Source organism: Henckelia pumila, chromosome 3, assembly GCF_033568475.1.
Source record: "Henckelia pumila isolate YLH828 chromosome 3, ASM3356847v2, whole genome shotgun sequence".
Classification (NCBI taxonomy): domain Eukaryota; kingdom Viridiplantae; phylum Streptophyta; class Magnoliopsida; order Lamiales; family Gesneriaceae; genus Henckelia; species Henckelia pumila.
This window is the reverse complement of record NC_133122.1, coordinates 32,407,054-32,431,069: the sequence shown is the minus strand read 5'-3', so window position 1 is coordinate 32,431,069 and position 24,016 is coordinate 32,407,054. Positions and strand designations below refer to the sequence as shown.

Sequence of the window (24,016 nt, the reverse complement as noted above, 5' to 3'; positions counted from 1 at the left end):
TTGGCACTGCATGGACAGATTCAAAATAACACCAATTATTGTAGAGTACAATTCGTGCTTGAGCATCTCAATTGAGAAAATTCAAGAAATCAAGAACTAAAATGGTGAAATGCATCATAATATAGTATGATTAAAAAAGAATAGTTATTTTGTGATATTGTCTCACGGATTAAAAAAAGAGTGGGTATCTTGTGAGACGAGTTAACTATATCCATATTTACAATAAATAATAATACTTTTAGCATCAAAAGTAATATTTTTCATGAATGATCCAATTAAAAGATCCGCCACCCATGATATCATATCACAAGAGATTTTGTGGGGGAAAAAATTTATCAAACTTACCAAGATATATAATCACGGATAAATTTACTTGACCAAATGGGGAGCCTTTCTTGACCTTTCTAAACCAATAAGACTTTTGACCATTATTATCATACATCGTATTTGCCCTACATTCTTTCTTATTGTCCACATAAACTTAATTTAACTCAAACTATTTTTAGATTTAACATTAAAGCTTGAATAGGACTTTGCCATTTTTTAAAAAATTAAAAGAGTATAGATAGAAAGTAAGTAAATAAATAAAAATTTCATGATTCTAAATTAGTGTGAATAAATATTTTTTCACTAACACATGCACTTCGACATAAATATTCACTTTAAAATTTATAGTTTATGAAATACTATTTTAAACTATTAAATGGCCTAAGTGCAAACTCGCTCGTGAGTTCTTTGATCAATATTAAAGAAAGTTGCAAATGGTGCAAATTTAGTCATTTTAAATATATAAATAATAGTGGACTATTTTTTTTTTAGATAAGCTGGAATCTATGGCGACTAATTACTAATTAGCTCGTAATCACGTGCAAATGGAAGTCAAAGACAAGAGACATCAAAATATATGCTATAGATCGATATGAAATTTGTATCTATTCGAGTTCAATTATAAAGGTAAGCAAGTAAGATGTGAAATGGTTATATGGATCTATTTGTGTGAAAGAGGTTGACTCGATCTATATTTAAAATAAAAAAATAATAACTTTGACATAAAAACAATATTTTTTTATGAGTCATGTCAAATAAGATATTTGTTTTACGTACAAAATTTATCCGTGAGACCGTCTCACGTGAATTTTTGTGTATAAAGATATACATTAATAAGAATATTTCAGGAAGTAGCGGTATTGCTTGAGCAATCTTTGCAATACGCTCCTTCAAAAAGCAAATTACGCAATCGAAATAAACTAGTCTTAATTTTTTCTATTGTCAATTTATTTTGTAGGAAAACTAATTTTTAAATTAGAAATTTTCTTGTGAGATGGTAAGAAGAGAAAATTGGGCCCATACATAAAGTAAACATTAATATTTTTTACGAGTTAGATCAATTGGAGATCCATTTCACAATTTGAACCAAAACAAAACATGTATTTGATAATCGTTGTGGCTTCCGAATATTCTCTGTTTATATTTCTAAAATAGTAACTCATAATCATTCATCATCTTGTGTATTCCAACTGAAATAGCATAATAATTAATTATTCAAATAAAAAAACTGAAATGGCATAATAAGGATAACTTATTTTATTGTTTTTTTCCCCCTGTTTTGTTTTTTGTTTTTGTCATGGATTGCGTTTGTAAGTTCGTTTTATGAACGTAATTTATTTCACAAAACCATATCCATAATAAGCTTAAATAAACCAAAAGCGTAAACCAAAATAATATTATATGAGCGAAATTGCTTGTTATACAACAAATTTTCCTTCGAACAAATAGGGCCCCCATCAATTAAAAATTTAAAACAGTAACAACTTATCATATAACCAAAATCATGTTTTTTTGCTATTGCGTTAGTTGTAGGAGTTTATCCAATACACATGCATTTAATGTAGTGAAAAAAATAATATCACCCAATTAGAGAAGGTCGGATTGTCCATGAAAACCCAAAACAAGCCCAGATAACAAACTCGTGGGATGTTGCTTGTATCACAAAACAAAGTGATTGACTTCGAAGAATTCATGACAAAAACACTTTGACACTCAAAGATTTTAATAGATAAATAATTACATGGAAGATCAAACCCAACATACTAAATAATTAAATTGAGTCATAATAACTCACCAACACTAAAAATTAACGACATCAAATTTTAATGTTTTATCATTATTAAAGAAATTCATGCATAAAACATATATAATTATTTTATTTTTTCCGAGATACGTGGGACGTACTGTTTATTAATTATTTTATCATAAACGGATCTCGAAACTGAATATCATCATCCCAAATTTTGAGACATTGATGCCAATCAGCCCCTAAATCATCGACTACAACTCTACGTACAAGCAATGATTCTAAGATATTTCTTCGGCAAATGAGATTGTTAATTTTTTTTTATATGTATAAAAAATTATACAGAAACCAAATTAATCGTGAATATTCTGACAAATGGCATTATTTTATTCGAGTGATTAAAGTTAGTATGTCGGGCAAGTTACACCTGATAATTAGGGCCACAAATTGTTTTTACTTTGACAAAAAAGGACAATAATACAACATTGTTTAAACAAGTGTTGCCCATGTGTCCAGCTGCTTAATCATTCTACCTAACCTTCCCACCAATCAAAGAATCTCAGCCGTCGGAAGGCCACACGGATCAATAATCTGGCGACACGTTACTCACGGCCAATCGAATCCGACGTGGACACAGATCAGCACCTGCAGCTTCTATGTAGCCACACAAGCCAGGCTAGAGGTTTTTCCGTGTTACATCGGGTGAAGAGTCATCCGGTGCATCTATTGTTGTTGGATCGTTGGGTACGTTATCTTCCGATATACGAGGGGCCGTCCACCTCATTGGTTAGGATTAATTTTGTCCGAGATAAAAACATAGATCATAAGCATCGTGTTTATTAATTTGCGAAAATTCTCGAATTGCATTTTATCGGGACAATAATTAAATTTTATGTATTAGTTTTCCTGAAACTTATCTTTACTAATGAAATTGTAACATTTGGAAATTTGAGGGAATCGAGATCCTAGAATTATTATGTAATTAAGATGTATTTTTCATATAGTCTATGTATCAATTTAATGATGATAGATCGAGCGACTCTTCGTCTCATTTTACCCCTCCTTTTAGATTGTTGGTGCGTCTATAATTTACAACGTTATCTAATTATTGCTATTAATGATCTCACATATATTTCCGTATGAAAGAATTATGAATAAAACTCATTTTTTGAAAAATAAATATATAATATAACAATCCAACGATATATATGGTATTTTTGGCGAGTTTAATAAAATTCAATTTCCGTAGCAGCCTTGGGGTAAAAACAAAGTTTACATTTGCATCCAATGAATACGTGACACGCGTCCTAGGTTGTTTTATGGTCCTTAAATCGCATGGATAATGCTTTACATGTGATATTAGTTTTGAAGTGGTCGCCATTTTTGATTTCGACGAATGCCCAATTTATTTTATTTTTAATCTCATCTAATAATTTTTTTGAATATACTTTGAGCAATTTCAATGCGTATGAACAGTGCAAAATGTACTTCATATATTTGTCGGCTTGATATTTGATATCTATGCATCGACGTAAAATTTCATGATTTTAGATAAATTATTAAATTACGAAAATGTTCAAAATATATGAGTGATTAGAATGTGATATGATAAAAATCCTATCATATATTTATTTATATTTTAGAGATATATCATAATATTACATAGATATCCATAATTCTAGTTGTATTATATTTTACAATTCTATATGCAGTGAGACTCTCTTCTATAAATAAAGGATCTCTAACCCTTATTAATGTAGTTTTTCATTTTCTATTGAATCCCCTACTGATACACATAAATATTTGAGATCATTTGGTTCGGTTTATTGAAGAAATTGGTTCGTTGATTATCAATTCAAGGTAATTTATTTGATATTAAATTTTTGAATGCATCAAATTGGAATAGAAATAGACACAATTTAGGTTTAAAAAACCCAAATATTGATTGATTGATTTTTTTTTTTTTTCAAATTAAGATGTTGCAACTTGAAAATACTCTCGTAATGACATTTAAATTTTAAAGCCAAACTCTTTCTGCTAGGATATTATCTTCTAACTTGTAAGTTAGTAAGGTTTATATTTCACAAAAAATAACATTATTCAAATTTTACATAATATATATCATGTGAGGTGATTTCACGGATTTATATCATGAAACTGAGTTGTCTCGATCTATATTTACAGTGAAAAGTAATACATGCGATATCGAAAAAAATATTTATTTTTCATAAAATTGACCAACAAAACAATTTCACAAGAGTTTTTACGAAATTCACACAATGTAAACTTGAGAAACTCTCCTTAATATTTTTATTTTTATTTTTGACTATCATCTCATATTTTTTACATGAGTACCAAAAATATTACAAAACTAAAGATGTGAAGTTGGTTAGACCATGGGCTGTCATGCCGTGGATCCGACGTGGCAATCTGATCAGACAGTTAGAACATCAACCAGATCAAAGGCAAGAGTCAGTCGCCTCTTTTCCACCGTTGGATTCAGAAATTTTTCATTAAAGAATTAATTTATATTTTGTCTTAATCCAATCGATAAGCCAATGAAAGGGGGAGAGAGAGAGGGAAAGCGGGGACGGAAGCTTCAATCCCACTGTGATTCATCAACAAATGGTGAGCCCTCTCTCTCTATTGGCTCACCATTTGAAGCCTCTCGCCACTATAAATACCCCGTTTCTCCTCGCTTCTTCTGCATCCATTCATCGATTCCCATTGTTTCTTAATTCAAGAAATCTAATCACCAAGAGGGGTGGTGATTATTTCTGTTCTTCTATTTTTTCTGAACGTAGTTGCGTTCTTGCTTATCGGGTATGCTGGGTTCTTTTGTTTTTTGGTTAAAGTTTTGATCTTGATCTTGTTTGCAATGTTTCGTTCTGGGTTCTTTCCTGCTCGGGAAGTTTGGTAGTGTCGGAGGTATTTGATTTTTTTTTTGTAGCTGAACGGATCTTTGAGTGGTTGTGCTGATTTGTTGTTTTATTTTACAGGTTAGTAAGGTAAAAGAAGAGAGGATGACGATCAAGCCAGCGATTCGGGTTGCGGATGGGAAACTGGTTGTGAAGGACCGGACCATACTTACGAATGTGCCGGAGAATGTGATCGCCACGTCCGGCGCCTCGGCGGGGCCTGTGGCGGGGGTGTTTCTGGGAGCAGCTTTTGACCAAGACAGCAACCGTCACGTGGTTTCGCTCGGAAATCTGCGGGACGTTCGGTTCTTGGCGTGTTTCAGGTTCAAGTTGTGGTGGATGTCGCAGAAAATGGGGGACAAGGGGAGAGACATCCCTCTCGAGACGCAGTTCTTGCTGCTGGAAACGAAAGATGGATCGCATCTTGAATCGGAAGCTGACGATGATGAAAGCAAGGTAATTTACACGGTGTTTTTGCCTTTGATCGAAGGGTCATTTAAAGCTTGTCTTCAAGGGAATGATGAAGATCAGCTGGAATTATGTTTGGAGAGTGGGGATAATGATACTCTCGGGTCCACTTTCACACATTCGGTGTACCTAGGTGCCGGAACAGATCCGTTTGTTACTATACATGAGGCGATGAAGGAGGTTAAGTTGCATCTGGGGACATTTAGGCTTAGGCAAGAGAAGAAGTTACCAGGGATTGCTGATTACTTTGGTTGGTGTACTTGGGATGCTTTCTATCAAGAAGTGACTCAAGAAGGGGTCGAAGCAGGACTCGATAGTCTAATTGCTGGCGGGACGCCTCCGAAATTCGTCATCATTGATGATGGGTGGCAGTCCGTCGGTGGTGACGAGCAAAAGAGCCAGCAAGAGCAGCCGCCTCTGCTCCGGCTGACGGGGATCAAAGAAAACGCTAAATTTCAGGACAAGGAAGACTCCACAGCGGGGATCAAGAGTATCGCTAGCATAGCAAAAGAGAAGCACGGATTGAAATACGTGTATGTGTGGCACGCCATCACTGGCTATTGGGGTGGGGTGAGGCCTGGAGTGAAGGAGATGGAGCAATATGGATCAGCTATGCAGTATCCAGCTGTGTCAAAGGGAGTCATGGCAAACGAACCCGGGTGGAAAACCGATGTACTTGCGTTGCAGGGATTGGGATTGGTGAATCCCAAGAATGTGTACAAGTTCTACAATGAATTGCACACATATTTGGCTTCCGCAGGGATCGATGGGGTGAAAGTTGATGTGCAGTGCATATTGGAGACACTCGGTGCTGGTCTTGGAGGCAGAGTTGAGTTGACAAGGATGTATCATCAAGCTCTTGATGCATCTGTTGCAAGAAACTTCCCTGATAATGGCTGCATTGCCTGTATGAGCCACAACCTCGAATCGCTTTACTGGTATACTTTTCAATTCTTTCCTCTGAATATTTTCACACTTTCTGAACTTGGATTTCTTATACATTACCATTCTAATGATGTTTATGCAAAAAACAACAGTTCGAAACAAACTGCTATTGTGAGAGCATCCGATGATTTCTACCCCCGATCTCCAGTATCACACACGATCCACATTGCAGCTGTTGCATATAACAGTGTCTTTCTTGGAGAAGTTATGTTACCCGACTGGGATATGTTCCACTCTCTACATCCCGCGGCAGAGTACCACGGATCGGCCAGAGCCATTAGCGGTGGACCTGTTTATGTCAGGTAATGAATCACAAATCTCCCCCCAAAATTTTTACTTTATGTATTATCCCTGTTGAATCTCTGTTTAAAATGCTGATAATCAAGTCCTTTTGGAACAGTGATGCACCAGGGAAGCACAATTTCGATGTTTTGAGGAAGCTTGTTCTGCCGGATGGCTCCATTCTCCGAGCCAGATTGCCCGGTCGACCTACAAAGGATTGCTTGTTTACAGACCCTGCCCGTGACGGTGCTAGGTGAGTGCTTTTGAATGATTGGTTTTGTTTTAGTCTCACTCATCTCAAATTCCACATTGGAGTATTATACTAATAACCTCGAGCTAGCTTTTGGGATGAATTTACTAAATTGGTTTTCTATATCATGTTTGGTTTGCCTAATATCTGATCAAGATACATACATATATCTCTGTATGCAATTCGTCATGATTATAGGAAGCTGATTTCTAACTTGTAATTCTTGTATATTATTGTGGATGCATTATCTGACTGATTCTTGTTCTGTTTCAGCCTGTTGAAGATATGGAACATCAACAAATACACCGGTATACTCGGAGTATACAACTGCCAAGGTGCAGCATGGAACAGCGTCGAGAGAATGAACACATTCCATCAGACCAACTCCGAAGCAATAACCGGCCATGTCAAGGGCCATGATGTTCATATCATCTCAGACATTGCCCTCGACTCCAACTGGAACGGCGACGTGGCTCTTTACTCCCACCGGAGTGGCCAACCCATCACTCTTCCACACAATGTCGCCATGCCGGTTTCCCTCAAGATCTTAGAGCACGAAGTTTACACTGTTACACCCATTAAAGAGCTCGTCCCCGGGTTCAAATTTGCACCTTTCGGGCTAATCGACATGTTCAATGCCGGTGGAGCCATAGAAGGACTCGAATATGTTGTGAAAGATGGTGCGAAAGCGCACGACTTTGACGATGGACAGAAAGCGGAGAACTTAACCGGAGATGCGGTGGCAGTTGTGTCACTGGACGTGAAGGGTTGTGGACGTTTTGGTGCATATTCCTCGGTTAAACCAAGAAAATGCTTGGTAGGATCATCTGCAGTCGAGTTCGAGTTCGATGCGACATCCGGATTGGTGACGTTGAACTTGCAAGATATGCCTTCAGAGGACCAGAAAGTTCATAAAATTGAGATTGAATTATGAATTTGCCATTTCAAAGCTAGATTATAAGAAACATGAAGAAAATATGGGGGGAAAAGGACATATTTTTGATTTAGGAAAGAATTAAGGGGACTTAGCTACCCTTTGCTCCATATACTCACTCATTCCCCTCCCCCATGGTTGCTACTGATGTTGTGATAGAAGGGAAAAAAAAGGTTGAATTCCAACGGCTCTCTTTCGACATATCTAACATGAAATCCGGCCGTCGCCCTGAATTCATCTTAATCTGAGGAAGAAGCTCATATACAGGAAGTTGCAGATATGATGATTTTTAGTTTTTACAGTAATGACTTGTGAAATTACTTGTGTGTTAGTGTAATTGTTGTGGCTTGAGTTGGTGGTGTTTTTTGTTATCATAAGCGGTGAATAAAAGTGTAGATTGGTTTGCTACCCTATGTAATGCTCCTTGGTTGTTACAATATCTATATATTAAACGCACGTGGTAATAAAATAAATGTTGTACAACAGCAATTTATTTTTTGCCATATATATAATACACACGCACATATTGCATGCAAATAAATATTTAATTAGACATAAACGGAACAAAAATGCTCCGTTTGAGTAATTGCTTATAAAACGTTTTTACATAAGTGGGTTTTTATAAAATATTTTAAAAATTGTTTTAAGTATAAATACGTGTGTTTAAACAATTATTCTATAAAAATATTTTTAAAATTGATAATAACTTGTTTGAACAACTATTTTAAATAAAAGATTTTATAGATAAAATATAATTAAGAAAGTTTTTGAAAAACGCTAAATTTCAGAATTTTTTTTTTTTAATAAAAAACACTTTTAGTTCTTGTTTGACGGGCACTTTGTTTTATTATTTTAAACAAAATTTGATTGGAGAATACTTTTTAAAAAATATTTTACAAAAAATTATCAAACACATATTTTAAGTTTTTTCATTTGTAAAACACTAAACGTTTTTTAAATACTTATCATAGAACCTAAAATGTATATGCATGGGCTTTCCCACTAATGTCAATTTAAAAGGAGTGTGTTAATTATAGAATACAATTACAAATATTAATAATTTAGTTAATGACCTTTCTAAATATAATGAATCAAGTGATTAAACTTAATTTTTAATATTTGCAATTTTGAATATTCACAAAAGGTGATTGTATTATTACTTTATTTAAATAACTATTTTGAAATATGAAATGGTTTATTTTTTTAAACATTTTGAAAAACATATTACTAACTCACATCACAAGCAACACAGCCTCAGCATCTCCAAGCTAATTCGTAGAATGTATAGAATAAATAAAATATTGAGCCAGTTGTACACGAGGTTTCATTGGCATGTACATACAAGTAAACTAGCTGACCTTCTAAGAAAAACTTTAAAAATATACATACACGAGATCAAAGAGAATACTACAAGCACGTCGACAAAACGAACCAGAAATTTTTTACCCGTCAGAAGAATCAGGTAGGTGGTGAATTCCCCGGCCCAGATGGGGAAAAAATCGAGATTTTACGAGTCATATTTCAAAATATTCATAGTTTCCTTCCCCAAATCCATTGAGCTGACACACTTGACTCAAATTCTGGGTGTGTCCCTGATACCTTAGCCGTGTTTCCTGCAAGGGATTATGACACATGATTAGCGACTGAAATTTTTTTTTTTGTAAAAGAATTACAATGGGGTGGGAGGTTTTTGTTTTAATATGGATTTGAACACATGTCTCTCCTCTACGGAGAAGTTTACTGCACTACACAACATGGGTGCTGGCATCACAGTCCAGAACGTTTGAACAAGTTTGCCAGTTCATTGCCTTGAAGGTTCTCACATGAAAGCACGCTCATCAGAAATTTGTGGGATATTCATACCTGGAATTCAATGCCTGAAAATCCGGAATTACGAAAATCAGGCAGCATACTTAATTTCTCGTCCTCTTGGCTGCTAAAAATTGGCAGCATTTGCATCGTCCCAGTCGTCTGTCTGGTCAACATCTTCGTTGTCAAATTCCAATGGTTGAAATAGTAGAGCTTCTTCTAATTGCTTGCTAAAATCATCATGGACTTCGCTCTCAGCGATATTCTCATCACCTTGTTGAATTTCCATAATTTCCCAGGGTTCCCTTTGTTTCATATTATCATCGGAACTCTGTAGTACATAAACCTCGTTATTTCCTTGGTTTGGAGGCTCTGCAGCAGCTAAATTAATCCCAGTTTGCTCATAATACATTTCTTTCTGAATATTCCAATCCACGACAGTGTTCTCCACCACATCTCCAATCGGTCTCTTATTTTCTGCTATGTGCTTTATATCTTCAACGTTCAACACTTGGCTAGCCTCTTGAATAAAACGAAAATCACATATCACATCAGCAAGCACTTTTAACTTGACTCGGGGTAAGCACGACAGTCAAAATTCAACGTGAAAGAAATGAAATGTGAGGTTTTTATTTGTGCGCAATGAAACAAGATCATAACATGATCAATATAAATGCGAAAGTATCTTGGAGAGGTTTAACCACAACAAGTAGATACTTATAGCAAAACGAAAGACACCTTTACAGAACATTTCTCTGACATCATTTACCAGCCAGTTAAAGTAATAATAGAAGGTGCAGGCTGAGCTATATGGCTAAGGAACAAACCCCTACTCTTAAGGATTATGGAAAAATATTAGTTTATTCTCAAGTCAACAGCATACGTCAATCCCTCAAAAATATTCCATAATGCACATACATCAATATAAAGATTTCTTAATCATACAGTAGCGGTGAAATACTGGAATTTCACTACAGAATCAAATGAAGAACCTGGCAAGCTGTGAAAAAGCTTGGCATAGCTTGAATCTTGATAGAGCCATAGATGCACAACACAGTTATTACCCAAATGATTGGCAAAAAATTAGAAAATACCTTTGATGGCTAGTTCCTTAGCTACAGCATATTCAGATGATTTTTTCTTGAGTAAATCAACATCCAACTCCATGCCCTTGTAAAGAAAACAAGGAAAAGCAGTAATAAACTGAGTGCATGAGAAAGGCAAACTAATGATGTCAGGCTTTCAGCAAAAAAGTTTTGTTAGGTCACAAATAAGAACAGTAGCAGTCTTCCAAAAGTTTGAGTTAATAAATGTTGTGATAAAATACGCTGTTGAATGCAGATATAATCAGTTAACTCATATGCACAAAACAATTGGTTTAATAGTTTATAAAAATGACATGAACAGAGCGAGAAGGTAGAGGGCCCAAATTAGCTTCCCATCAAGTTATTAAGAATGAAACTAAATGTTGTAGATCTAAGACTTAGCTATCAACATAACACAATGGAGGTGAGAGAATTATGCAACTTCAATTAGTTTGAAAAAGGTTAGTATGTAAATGACTAAATGATGATGACAGAATTTCATATAATTTCCTAATTAGTGGTTCTCTTACACCATGAATCACGAACTCCAGTCCGTAATACAATTAGTGTCACACTTATCTTGTCAATGACAAAATAATATTTTACATGTGTTATTATCTTCTCTGGAGCTTGTTTCCCAAATTATAATGACGCTGTAGAGTCCTTAACTATATATGAATTCAGACACGATGACATAACTACATTACTGTTTCCTGTGCTTGACGACACCAGCAGATAGAGAAAACTCACACATCAAATCGTGTGTCAAGAAGCTCAGTTTGCTATCTAATATTTGTTTGCTAATCACTATGTTTCCCAAAGAAAAAAAAACAATGAAGATTTATGAATAAAGCATTGCTGGCATAATAAGTCAACATGAATATTGCCCGACAGTTAAAATTAATTAATGGTTCTAATTGTGCTGCATATAGAATAGGTTTTCTATCTGACATCTTTCTCCCGTCCAAGAGATTACATCAGGGCAATGAAACTTACCAAGTCCATGTGGATGAAGTGCTCGAGCCGTGTATTTGCAAATAACCTATTCAGTCAAAATTTGCACCTTCAATAATGGCGAAATGGTTTTCGATACCACGCCATATTCAAAAGTAGATAAACATCCCATGAAAAATGGTAAAACATCATGTCATCTTAAGCATGTTGCCAAAACTCTCTGCTCTCCAATGATGTGCCTATATAGACATGTTTTATCTTTTCAGTATTCTTGACTCTTTATCTCGTACTCAAACCCACTTATTTATCCTATGAAAATGGAAAGAAACATATTTTTTCAATAATTTTTACACATAACTAAATAAGTCGTAGCCCTATAGATATCTTCTAAACCTTTCGGTTTCACATTCTAATAATTGAACAAGAAAAAGAAACTTTACATATCTGGTTTACTCACCATGGGTGACCAGGAAAAAGTGAATGCCAAAACATCATTGGAGGTAGGAGCTCTCTAGAAACATACTTAAAATCATGTAGGTGTTTTACATAGATGTTTTTTTTCAAGGCATATTTTAACCACTTTCATATACCCAAGGGGGTAAAGAAGGGTTAAGAAAATATTTACCCCCTTCAATACAGTCATAAACATTGACACAAATAGAATTGGTGAATGTACAAAGCTGTAACGTGTGAAAACACGAATAGCCTTCAACTTACTTCTTATATGCTGTTTGTACATGGGCATTCTGGATATCAGTAAGTTCATTCACTCTCTCTGTCACTGACCCTTCGTTTACGCCCACGTAACCGAAAAGAAACACGTTTTTTTCTAGCATAGTCTTCACCAAAACAGAAACTACTTTCAAACCTTCTGACTTGGCTTCCACAACAAGGTTCTTAAGTGTTCTCAACTCTCCTGCAGGAAGAAAATAAAAGCATGATTTAGTAGACATAACCATGATGACCATTTATTTCTGATATTATACCTAACTCTGTTCAGCCATGCTATGATAGTGTTACAAATCAAATAACTTTTTGGTCGCGTGCCAATGATTTTTGGCATGACTAGCGAATGGAGCTTTTTGACTTTTGTGACCACAATAAAAGATCTTAAACAAAGATAAAAAGAAAATTGATCACAAGATTTCACAATTACATGGTTCTGATTGAAGGGGGTATCTTTCATATTATTTTGATAAGCTCACGCTCCCTCATAATTCCATAACACTAGTGTCGAAAATCAGGGTTCAGGACAGAATAAAGGAGATCCAAATGGCTGCTCTGCTCCCTGATAAAGTTACTGGATTCTAAGAGGCAGATCTAAGTGTTTATTTATGCATCATATTCTCTTAAAATTTGTAGGCTTTTTCTCCATATTAAACTGGTTTTCCAGTCAAGGTAATTCACTAATTTTAACTTCAAAATCGATCAGATTCTTAAGCTTCAGCTGTAAATATTAAACATGAGAATCAATATACATCAAAATTTAAGAGAAGGTAATAAACAAACGAGTGCTAACGACCTATATCCAGCAGTTACTACGAAAAAAGTACACAGTTAACCGTGAAACATTATGGAGAGCACAAAAAAAAGTAGAATATTTTTAGAAAAATACTGCAATTCCCGATGGTGGGAAATGAAGAATGTTCTTTCCAGTAAAGTTTACATTATTCTGGGTACATGACCAGTGTATCCAGGGAATAGCAACTCGATTTTATTTCAAATCTCATATTCTCAACATCAGAGCCGGTATCTTTAAGCCACCTCAATATACATTAAGCACCGCCAGCAAATGCATGTTTTATTTAAAACTCTCAAGAAAAGCATAATCTTATATTCTCTTACAGTTTATTTTTCTCACAGTAATTGATAATGGATAATAGTTTATATAAATAGTCCAAATATACAAAAGTATTGGCTCGTAGCAGTATATTCGGATAGAAGGAAAGTAAGGAAAAACAAGAAGAGAAAAATAATGGCATTGAAATAGAAATTAGCGATAGAATCTGTATTGCAACTTCCCAATGTGTGCAGCATAAACGATCTGCAAAGTAGGAGAGATATATTTGAATCACAACTCATCTAGTGGTTGTGATCCTTGTGAAATGGATCTAGATACTCAAATTCTAATTATCAGATCTAGGAGAACACAAATCAAATCTAATATCATATGACTGTATGAGAAGTTGAACAAGAGTAACAGAAAGATGCCAAAAACCCACCAAGAGACAAGTAAATTTTAAAACAAGGTTTGAATGGTTGAGTCTCAAACAGGCAGTACAAGCAGTAGAGTCCACCCAATCTATTTGAGATGGAACCAGTTGATGAAACCATGTGACCTACAATTCACCAAAAAAAAAAAGAATGACAAGTTCCTTCAACACATAACAATTTCATGCATTTGATATGAAATAACAAGCAAGGTAGTCCTTTATGCTATGTAGAACTTCTTTTCACTCAGAAAGGAAGGGAAACTTATCAAGCTGATCATAACGATCAATGCATTGATAAACTTGATCGATTACCAGAACAAGAGACGAGTGGGGAGAGGAGGATTTCACGATCAATGTCTTCTACACCATATTTTAAGGAAAAAAATAGCATTCAGACAATGAGCAACCCCAGCAGCTATTTCACTCTCTTATGCTTTGACTAAGATGACAAAGTTCCATATACTAGAACAGCTTTTAACATTATTTTTTTTGGAAAACTATTTATTAAAAGAAAAATAGAAGACCATTTGCTGTTCTCCCTTTCATACTTCCTATAGGAAACAAGGCTCCGGAAAGCTACCAACAACAGATTCACATATCATACTCTAACTAATTCAACAAGTTAAGAACAAAATGCAAAAACTGGAAGGAAAAGGAAAAGGAAAGAATAAAAACAAGAAAGCAATATACAACTTGATAGTATACCAATAGAATGTGAATATAATGACTGCATAAAGAAACCCTGGTTAGAGGAAGGCCTAGCCTCAAATATGAACGAGAATTTTCTCGAAAGCCAGAGCTTCTTGAACTCCGCAAAAGTGTTTGACCCACACTGCTAAACACACCAGCAAATAAACAGTCAACAAATGCACCAAATAATAACCGATAAAACATGTAAAAAATCAAGGAACATGATGTAGATGTACTAACGTACCTCAGTAAAATCATTTATCAGCTCATCAATGTCTAGCTTGAATGGCTTCAGGTCCATCACTTTCTGATAATTATCGACTTTTATCAGCTAAAAACTTGCTTCTCAATCAGTCTGAAAAATTACCATCCAGCGTTTTATCATTATCAATAACATATAGCGAAGTTGCAAGAGATGAACATAAGCTACAAGTTTTCTATGCATCCTTTAATCTACGAGAATTTTAAATTGTTCATCGACCTACTTCGGTCGAAGCTAGACAATAAAATTCAGAAATCATGTCGCTAAAACCAAAAAGACACTTCATTCATTCATCATATAAAATCAATTATAACACGAAAGAAACCGTCTTCAGATCCATGAAACACTTAATTCAGATTTTTCCAAATATAAAGACATGGACACTCAAAAACATCAATTTCCCTTCATCCCCTCCACCCAATCTCACTTCAAATCAATGGAAATTGCATTGCTCACGTGAGAACAGCCCATTAAAATCTGCTATTTGGGCGACTGTAAAGATAAGAGAAAAGAGCAAACAATATAATTTTGCTATGTTCCCAGTAACAAAGAACACACATTCAAGAACTCGATTATCATCGTAATGTGGATGAACCCAACCTGAGAGCCGAGAGAGTTTTCCGTGAGAATGAAAGAATATGAAATTTTTCTGAAATCCGAACCGAGTTGAACGGTTCGGTCTGATTTTATCCGAAATATTTCGGTTCTTTTTAAGGCTCGGTCAAATTTTCATACGCTGGAAAAGGTCAAATTTGAAATATATATATATATATATATTTTTAATGAAATTATGAATGCATTACTTTCATTTTTCATGGATGTCCAATCCAATAAATAATAAGGGAAAAAAAGAGAGGGGGGTGGGGGGGGGGGGTGGGGTGGTGTTGAATTATATATACTAGTAAAAATGCACACGCTATGCGTGTGTGATCAATATAATATAAACCAAATTCATTTCAGTTTACTTTAACATAAGAGAAATATGTGTAGTTATTAATAATGTGTAAAATGTAGTTTTCAAAATGCAAGACAGTTTTTTTGTTTTTGTTTTTCACCTATTCTTACCCTTTTTTTCAATGTAAATATATTAAATTTTAAATAACTACCAAAGATTAAATTATAAATATATTTTGGTGTCATTAAAATGTACCAAAATAGTTTTTAAAAGTGACTCAAATTTTATAAGATAGTAAGAAATTATATTTGACCGAGCCCATTAAATAAAGAAAACCCCATTTGAGTAGCCGAGCATAACCTCCTCATATGTATTTGATGAAGTCATTCCCCAAATCTCATTGGTTCGGGGTTTTAAGTTGAAGGGAAACAATTCATTACATTTAATTTTGGTTTTGAAATACAAATGAAGTATGTCAAATAACCACAAAAAGGGAAAATTGATTAAAAAATTGTTTTTCGGTTTGGTTTGATTAACCTCAAAATAAAACCGAAAACGAAACAAAATCCAAAAATCCAAAAACCGAAACGAATTAATTGATCAATTTTTTATTTCAATTCGGTTCGGGCAGTTAACCGAAGCGTGAACACCTCTAATTAATTAGGTTACAATTATTAAAAAAATATTTATTTATTTATATCTAATTTTGTCTTTTATCTGATATATTTGAAATCGACATTTAAATAAATAAAAAACAATAGTAACAAAATAATATATGTCAAAATATCATATAATCTAGGGGTGACATATATGTAACGTACTGTATAGCATAACGAAAATTACGGGATACAAATTTTTTATACCGATACCGTACCGAACATTTCGGTATACCGAAAATTTCGATACATATAATTAGCATACCGATTATACTGAAATTTTAAGATATACTGAGATTTCGGTACGGTATCGGTATATACCGTTTTATACCGAAAAAAACCTTATATTTTTTTATAATTTATAAATTTATTGTTTAAAAATATTATATATTTTTAAATTTTTATATAATATTTCGGTATATCGATATACCAGTATATACCAAAATTTTCAACTTTCATACCGTTATCGTACCGAAAAAATCGGTATCGTTATCGTACCGTACCGAAAATCCGGTAAATTCGATATTTTTTCAGTACGGTAACCTCGGTATACCGAAAATTCGGTATTTTTTCCCACTCCTAATATAATTGATTAAGAGAGTGTTTGACTAGGTAAAATAATATATGTCAAAATATCATGTAATCGGTTAAAGATAATATTTGTAAATGTTTTAAAAAAGTGATTATTAACTTTTCTTGGAAAATTTCGTTTAAAAAAAAAAAACTAACTGGGAATCATGTTTTTTAAGCATTTCAAGCACTACCTAAATTTATTAAAGAAATGGAAATAAATCAAAAACCTTTTTTTAAAAAAATATTACCTGATTAGTGTTTTTTGTTAAAATATAAAAAAAAAACCAATATTAAACTTATTGAAGAATTAATGTAAAATATAAAGCTTTTTTTATATTATATAAAAAGGGAAGACTAAAAAAACGAGAACAAACGAACCAAAGACCAAAACAAAACCAATTTTGAGCAAAATTTTTTTTTTAAAAAAAAACAATTTTGAGCACAGAAATTAGAATTTGGACCTTGATTCGATTAGAATACCTTATATATATTTAACCTTATTTAAACAAATTTCTTCCAACTAATTTCGTATGAGAAATTATACCATATTCAAACCAACCGGCTAAAGCCTAAATTTTATTTCGGTATATAACTCGAATCGACCCAAACATTGTACCTACATTCAAAGATAGGATACCTCAAATATTGCTACCAAAATGGAATCAAAATTCGAACTAAATTGAGTGGTAAAAACTCACCGGCAGCCTATGAAACTCAAGCTATGACAAGATTTCAAACTCCAAACAGAGGGGTTAAAATTTCGGTTGATACCTCGAATTGAGTCAGAGATTGTAAAATTGTACCTACATTCAAAGATACAACAAATATCAAACATTTCTATCAAAATTCGAACTAAATTGAGTGGTAAAAACTCAAGCTTATGAAGAGAGCTTTCCGAATATGTATTTATTCCCAAGTTTCTGCAACATGTGGCGGCAAAGCGATGACAAGAAGTGGCGGCAGGGGCCTCCTTTAGAATTTGTATCAGAATTTTGACGGGGAGAGAAATTTTTATTTTAACAGGGAGAGAGACGGAGGGGAGAGAATAACAGTAATAGGGTAGTTAAAATAAATTTTTTTTTTTTTCACGAGGGTGTTTGACTGAGTTTATAAGCTCTTAAATTTTGTTTGAACTGTCTGTTTGATATCTTATAATCTGTTTTTAAAAATAATAGGGGGACCTTAATTTTTTGAAAAAAATCTTATTTTAATATTCTATATCTTCAAAATATTCTTGAATATTTTCATAAATCCCCGTCATATCCTCCACAAGTTAAATATTAAATATTATTTTAAAAAAATTTCCAAATCACATAAAATTTTCTAAATTAAAATATTAAAATAATTTTATTTTTTTAATATAGGTTTATATTAAAACTATTTTTGTATATGTATAACTCGAAACATTATCTGTATAGCATTGTATATTTTTTTGATAATTTTGACCATAAAAATATCTTATAATACTAAACATATCAGTATCTTTAAGTTGTTTAAAATAATTTTAACCAAATACTTTAAAAACTTATTTTTAAAATAAGTCCTGACAACTTATAAGCTCATAAAACAGCTTTTAAGCTCTAAGAACTTAGCCCGTTTGCTTTCAATAGATTTTTTAAAAAATAAATGCTTTTTTAAGTTGGCTTTTAAAAGCACTTTTTAAAGTAAAAGCTGAAATAATTTTGTATTTGGATAAATATATTGAAAGCATTTTTTTAAAGTTGAGTTTTAAAAAAAACATTTGAAAAACTATAAATATGGGCTTTTAAAAAAAACACTTATTTTGGCTTAAATAAGTACTTTTAAAAGCAATTAAAATTTATTCAAACACATTTGAGTTAATAAAAATATATATATTTTTTTAAAAAAACACTTTTTTCTTAATTGTCTATTGAAACCAAACGATAAACTCTTTTTAATAAGCTTAGTTAAACACTCTCTTAATTATAAATCATAAAACTTAAAGGGAAAAAAGTGTTTTAGTATTTTTATCAAACTCCTTTCATAAATATATAGTTTGTCAATTTTGATCTTATCATTACAATTGAATTTACATAGACACCCTCGTTAAATCTCTCAAATAGTCAAATGTATATAAACAAAAGATAAAGTTGACAATACACAATAAAAAACTTTGACACTCATTCACAATTTTATAACTGATATAGATATAGATAGATTACACTCAATTCCAAATGTTTAACTTTATCTCTAACTTTCAAAGAATGAGTTTCTTCCACTCGATTATTTTAAGATTTCATTTTTTGCGTCATTTGGATTACATCACTCTACTTGTTACCAAATCCCAACACCAAGAATTCAATTTTTTAATATATAAGCATAAATGATTTAACCACAATTTGTAAATATTAATTAAATGTAATCTGTTTTGTTATAATAATTTGTTGGAGCAAAGCTGAAATACACGAGTGTCTCTAGCCAAAACAAACCTCAAAAAATTGAAATTATGATACAATAGAGTTCATAGTTGGGCAACTCAAACAACAAAGCTTAAAGATGATGAGATCCTACAACCTAAAGATAGCTTCTTTCCTAACAAATATAATTCCAAAACAATCATTAGATCGGAACTTCCATCACAGCAGGGAGGTGAGTTTCGACCTTCTCCGGCTGAAGCCAATTCTTTGCACATATAAGAGCTTCAACCGTTTCAGGCCGCAACGAGCACCGGTAACTATCCATCTCCCTCGGTACCATATCAAATACAGAGCTCGTGGGAACGGTACAAACTGGAATCGACAATATATCGCGGGCCATCTTTGACAGGGTCGGATATTTCGTTCTGTTTAGCTTCCACCACCCCATCACGTCGAATATATGCACTCGTGGCAGAAGGGACTCCTCAAGATACTGATCTAGTTCTGATTTTGATTGCTGGCTGTTGGTTTCCATCATGTACATATCAAAATCTGCGAGCCCAGCAAGACCGTTGTTAGAAACTCCGGACTCTTGTGCTTCCTCGAGTTTTACTGTTGTCCCGTTAGCTGATTCTTCAGCGTAAGCTGGAGTTAGAGGCAGAGGGAGAGCAACATATTCCAGAAAGAGCTCGTGGATTCCTTCGTTGACAATCTTCACTTGAGAGTCTGCTTCCTCCCCGTATATTTTCGAAAAACTAAATTCAACAAGCTTCATTTTGAACCGGGGATCCATAACTACAGCAATAGCAAGGATAAAACAGCAACTCTTCCAGTACTTGTCGAAATTATCTAGCATCGACTTGGTCAGGGAACTAATAAACGGATCTTCGCTGGCCGCTGCACGTGCTAATTCCAACTGAATCTTCCACGCTTCATGGAAAAAAGTGTTCGTTGTCATAGTCGTACCGGTGGTCAGAAGATTGGCTATGTCAAAAAGTGGCTTCAAATAACTACAGAAAGTCTCAATCTGCTTCCAGTCTTCCATAGTTGGGGCATCCTTGTAATCCGGATCCGAAGTATCCAAGCAAGAGAAGATTTCCCTCAATTCTGATGCAGCCAACAACATTTCATAAGTTGTGTTCCATTTAGTTTGGTCGTCAAGAACAAGATTTTTCGAGCTAGGCACTTGAAGTTTCTGTTTCAGATCAAGAAACTTCTCCTCAAGCGACTCTGAAGTTTTCACGTACTTGACACTGTCTCTTACTTTGCCGACAATGCCCTTTGCAGTATCCAATGCATCGCGTACAATGTTACTCAGAGATTGAGCTAGGCAATTTTCAAGCAACAACTGACCGCTAAGCATCAAAGGGTTCTTCACAGAGAGAAGAGCTCTGAGATTATCAATAGCCGGTTCACTCAACTGTTGGTTGATCGTAACGGAAAATAACTTACCATCCATACTCCAATCTGAGAGGCATGCAGCAACAGAATGGCTGAAAGCTTTATCTGAATCCGGATAAGGTTCCATGATAACATTAAGAAGTTTATGGTGCATTTTCCAGTCACTATCAAAGAACTGACCGGTCACAAACACATAGCCAGTAGTTCGACATGAAGACCACATATCTAGCGTGAGACAGATCCGTCCTGGGATACCCATAATCACCTTCTGAATACTCTGTTTTTCCCGTAAATAAGTTGCCACACAATCCCCTTGTACAGTGTTGAAGCTGACCATATCAAATCGAGGCTGTAAATTCTGAACAAATGACACAAACCCAGGGTGTTCAACTATGTGAAGCGGGTAATCGTGCATGATTATCATCTTAGCAATCTCGTGACGGCACTGGTCTGCATCAAAAGCAATGTAAGGCACGCTGGCAGTTCGGTAGCGGCGTTTAGGTGTATTTGATAGTGTGCCCATCTTGGAAGGTGCACTGAATGGGACTAATTGATTCTTCTCCTGATTACGCAGGACAACAGGGCATGTTCCTTTCGCAATATGCCGCTTCAGATGACTCGTTCCCGCTACTTTTGAGCCAGTGCTGTAGGCAAATGACTGTTTACATTGTTTACAGCAGGCCCTTCGGCATCCAGGACCAACTGTTTCAATAGTGAAATGTTCCCAGACTATCGACTTCTTTTTCCTACGCTTGGTGGGTGGTGCAACAGGTTCAATGAGCGGCATCTCGGTCTCGAGGGGTTGTGTATCTAAGACGTCAAGTTGCATTTCATCGTCGATAGGTTCTGTGTCGATGCTGTCGATTGGAACTAGTTCGTTATTCATTATTGGTTTAGGGTCCTCAGGCTCCATCTCGAGGGGATCCATGAAATTTTCTGCAAATTTGAAATTATGTACATTAATGCAAATCAAGTCATAATACCCAAAAACACTAACGAAAGTTCAGAAAAATACCAGAACAATCATAACAAGGAGACTACTACAAGGTAAATGAGCACAGCAAAATACACAACAAAACATCATACAGTGCAACTTCACAAATATTTACAGTATATGAATAGGTCACTCCTATATGTCCAGCTAATATGTCTACGATATTTCCCAATAGTCGATAAGTGTGGTGCAAGGCCCACAGCTTCGCGGGCTGGCGTAGAAAGCTGGCTTATAAGAATTTCAATGCTCACGAGGTTCAAATAATTCATTGATTGTTCTTACTTATACAACAGCCGTATATACAATTTAAAAACTAATAACTATTAACAACTTCTCTGCTATTTATAGAATAATAAATAAAATATATTTGAACAATTTATGTAAAATATTGTTAAATTATAAAACTTAAGCCCTCGTAAAAATTACTTTTTTTAAGGAAATATCTGAGCTCAAGCTAAACCAGGCCAGCAACCACAAACCCAGAAAAAGGATCAGAGATTCATCGTTACCCAAACCCAAGTCTCGGCTCTCAAACTATCTAAACAAAGCCCAAAACAAACCAAGCCCCTCAAAATCCATGAAACACAGAATAATTCAAGCACATGACTATCATCACCGATTTCTTTTAAATTCACACCAATAACTCACAAAAAAATCAAATCATTCACAGATCTCGAACTCTTAAGTTGAAAAATAAACAACCAAGCAAAACAAACTCCCAGTGTAAATTAAGAACAGCAATGCACGAAAATTCGTAAAAAGTAACACAGATCCATCTCTAAACCATATTCAAAGATCACCAGGACCGGACGAAAACAAAAACCCTAAAAAAAATTCGCCATAAACACAAGCCAATCTCGTGAACTAACAACACCACATTCCGATCCACCAATGGAAACCACAGACACAAACAGATCGAGACGAAAAACAGCCCAAACTCTCGAAAAAACCTCCAAAACAGATTCAAAAATCCCACACAACGCAGCAAGATAAACAGTCACCCAGACAAACCCAGATGGAAAAATACCTCCTTCACGCTGAATCTAGGTCGGAATCGGAGGTCTCCCGGCTCCCCGGCGGAGAACCAGATCTAGGGTTTCGAGGAGAGAGAAAGGGTTGGGGAGGCGAATTGGGCTTGAACCGTGAACCAATCGAATTGGACCAAATCGTTTAAGGGTTTGTTTGAGTTGATAAGGTCTAAAAGAAGGCTACCAAAATTAAATTGAATTGGATAATGGACTTTCAGGTCCATCAAATAGTTTCACTGCGTGTTTCCCAAGGTGTATCAGTGTGTGTTCCTTAGTATAGGAGGATTTAACCATATTAATGTGTCCTTTTTTTGGTGATTTTTAATATGTGACCACACAAGCCCACCATAGTAGGTGTAGCCCACTTTAGGGAAAATATAAATAGTGTGGGCCCACTTTTTTTTGAAAATTTTAGCCCAAAGACGTGGACAATATATTCCATTTTTAAATATACAAATTATATGGAAATTATAAGACTTGGTCCAAAGGAAGTATATTGGATTATCATATGGCTTTTTAATACACATCTTGTTTTTCTATGCAATCTCAAAATCCAACACGAATATTGGTTTTTTAGAGGAAAAAGAAATGCAATTAAATCGATTCAAATCGATAATTGTTGAATTATATAATTTTCAAAATTTTTACCTGTTTAATTAAAAACATTCGTAAAAAATATGTTATAGTATTTCTTGTTACGAGTTTTTTAGTCCAAGAAGTTTTATATTTTTAATTTAAATTTTTTTATTGTGTTGGTAAGTATTAGGATCTTTGTTTGAATATTGATGTTTTTTTAATGTATAATAGATGATTTAAATTATGTTTAATTAACAGTACTTAAAGTACTATTATTTCTAGTGCTTACATAATTGGCGTGATTATCTAAACTTGATAGTTCCAAAAATTTAATGACATAGATAGAGGACGGTTAATAAAATTTTTATAAATTAAAAAGAGGATAATATAGGTTAGACAACAAGTCTGATCTCATTCGATGGGAAATTTTTGGTACATAATTAATATATATATATATATATATATATATATATATATATATATATATATATATATAGAGTTTCTTTCAAGTGTCCACCTATCATGTCCACTACCATGTCCACCAATGATGTGGCACTATTCTATTGGATGTGATAAAGATGTGGTCCAAATATATATATATATATATCAAAAACACCAAAGTTAGTTGATA

At 34.2% G+C, this 24,016-nt stretch overlaps 3 protein-coding genes across 13 annotated transcripts; 1 reads left to right on the top strand and 2 right to left on the bottom strand.

Annotated features, from left to right (window-relative positions):
• The first annotated feature begins 4,725 nt into the window (after positions 1-4,725).
• Positions 4,726-8,279, top strand: LOC140886541 (probable galactinol--sucrose galactosyltransferase 6). 2 transcript variants are annotated; one of them, XM_073293152.1, is made up of 5 exons: positions 4,726-4,897; positions 5,074-6,398; positions 6,498-6,707; positions 6,806-6,940; positions 7,211-8,279. In XM_073293152.1, exons 2-5 carry the CDS (start codon positions 5,098-5,100, stop codon positions 7,869-7,871), a joined length of 2,307 nt encoding a protein of 768 aa, XP_073149253.1. In that variant the 5' UTR covers positions 4,726-4,897; positions 5,074-5,097; the 3' UTR covers positions 7,872-8,279. The 2 variants fall into 2 exon arrangements, with proteins under 2 accessions (XP_073149253.1, XP_073149254.1); XM_073293153.1 differs by having other exon boundaries at positions 4,863-5,002.
• Positions 8,280-9,144: 865 nt separating this feature from the next.
• Positions 9,145-18,029, bottom strand: LOC140887610 (uncharacterized). Of its 10 annotated transcripts, none has more exons than XM_073294974.1 (9): positions 17,707-18,029; positions 14,867-14,977; positions 14,638-14,767; positions 13,942-14,058; positions 12,437-12,635; positions 11,762-11,807; positions 10,775-10,850; positions 9,735-10,202; positions 9,145-9,484 (listed from the first exon to the last, which is right to left on the bottom strand). In XM_073294974.1, the coding sequence occupies exons 2-8, from the start codon at positions 14,921-14,923 to the stop codon at positions 9,808-9,810; spliced, it is 1,020 nt and encodes a 339-aa protein (XP_073151075.1). In that variant the 5' UTR covers positions 14,924-14,977; positions 17,707-18,029; the 3' UTR covers positions 9,145-9,484; positions 9,735-9,807. The 10 variants fall into 10 exon arrangements, with proteins under 10 accessions (XP_073151075.1, XP_073151080.1, XP_073151083.1 ...); XM_073294979.1 differs by having other exon boundaries at positions 14,638-14,764; XM_073294982.1 differs by lacking the exon at positions 17,707-18,029 and adding an exon at positions 15,485-15,528 and having other exon boundaries at positions 14,638-14,764.
• Positions 18,030-19,356: 1,327 nt separating this feature from the next.
• Positions 19,357-23,001, bottom strand: LOC140889402 (zinc finger BED domain-containing protein DAYSLEEPER). Its single transcript, XM_073297116.1, has 2 exons — positions 22,809-23,001; positions 19,357-21,723 (listed from the first exon to the last, which is right to left on the bottom strand). The coding sequence occupies exon 2, from the start codon at positions 21,713-21,715 to the stop codon at positions 19,589-19,591; it is 2,127 nt and encodes a 708-aa protein (XP_073153217.1). The 5' UTR covers positions 21,716-21,723; positions 22,809-23,001; the 3' UTR covers positions 19,357-19,588.
• Positions 23,002-24,016: the final 1,015 nt, after the last annotated feature.

Excerpts from the sequence above, each read along its gene's own strand:
- LOC140887610 (XM_073294974.1), bottom strand. The coding sequence starts at position 14,923 with ATGGACCTGAAGCCATTCAAGCTAGACATTGATGAGCTGATAAATGAT. Across the intron at positions 14,059-14,637 it reads ATTATATTCACATTCTATTG|GTCACATGGTTTCATCAACT; the intron begins GTATACTATCAA and ends GGTGAATTGTAG. Across the intron at positions 12,636-13,941 it reads TAAAATTTACTTGTCTCTTG|GAGAGTTGAGAACACTTAAG; the intron begins GTGGGTTTTTGG and ends TTCTTCCTGCAG.
- LOC140889402 (XM_073297116.1), bottom strand. The coding sequence starts at position 21,715 with ATGGATCCCCTCGAGATGGAGCCTGAGGACCCTAAACCAATAATGAAT.
- LOC140886541 (XM_073293152.1), top strand. The coding sequence starts at position 5,098 with ATGACGATCAAGCCAGCGATTCGGGTTGCGGATGGGAAACTGGTTGTG. Across the intron at positions 6,399-6,497 it reads AACCTCGAATCGCTTTACTG|TTCGAAACAAACTGCTATTG; the intron begins GTATACTTTTCA and ends AAAAAACAACAG. Across the intron at positions 6,708-6,805 it reads GGTGGACCTGTTTATGTCAG|TGATGCACCAGGGAAGCACA; the intron begins GTAATGAATCAC and ends CTTTTGGAACAG.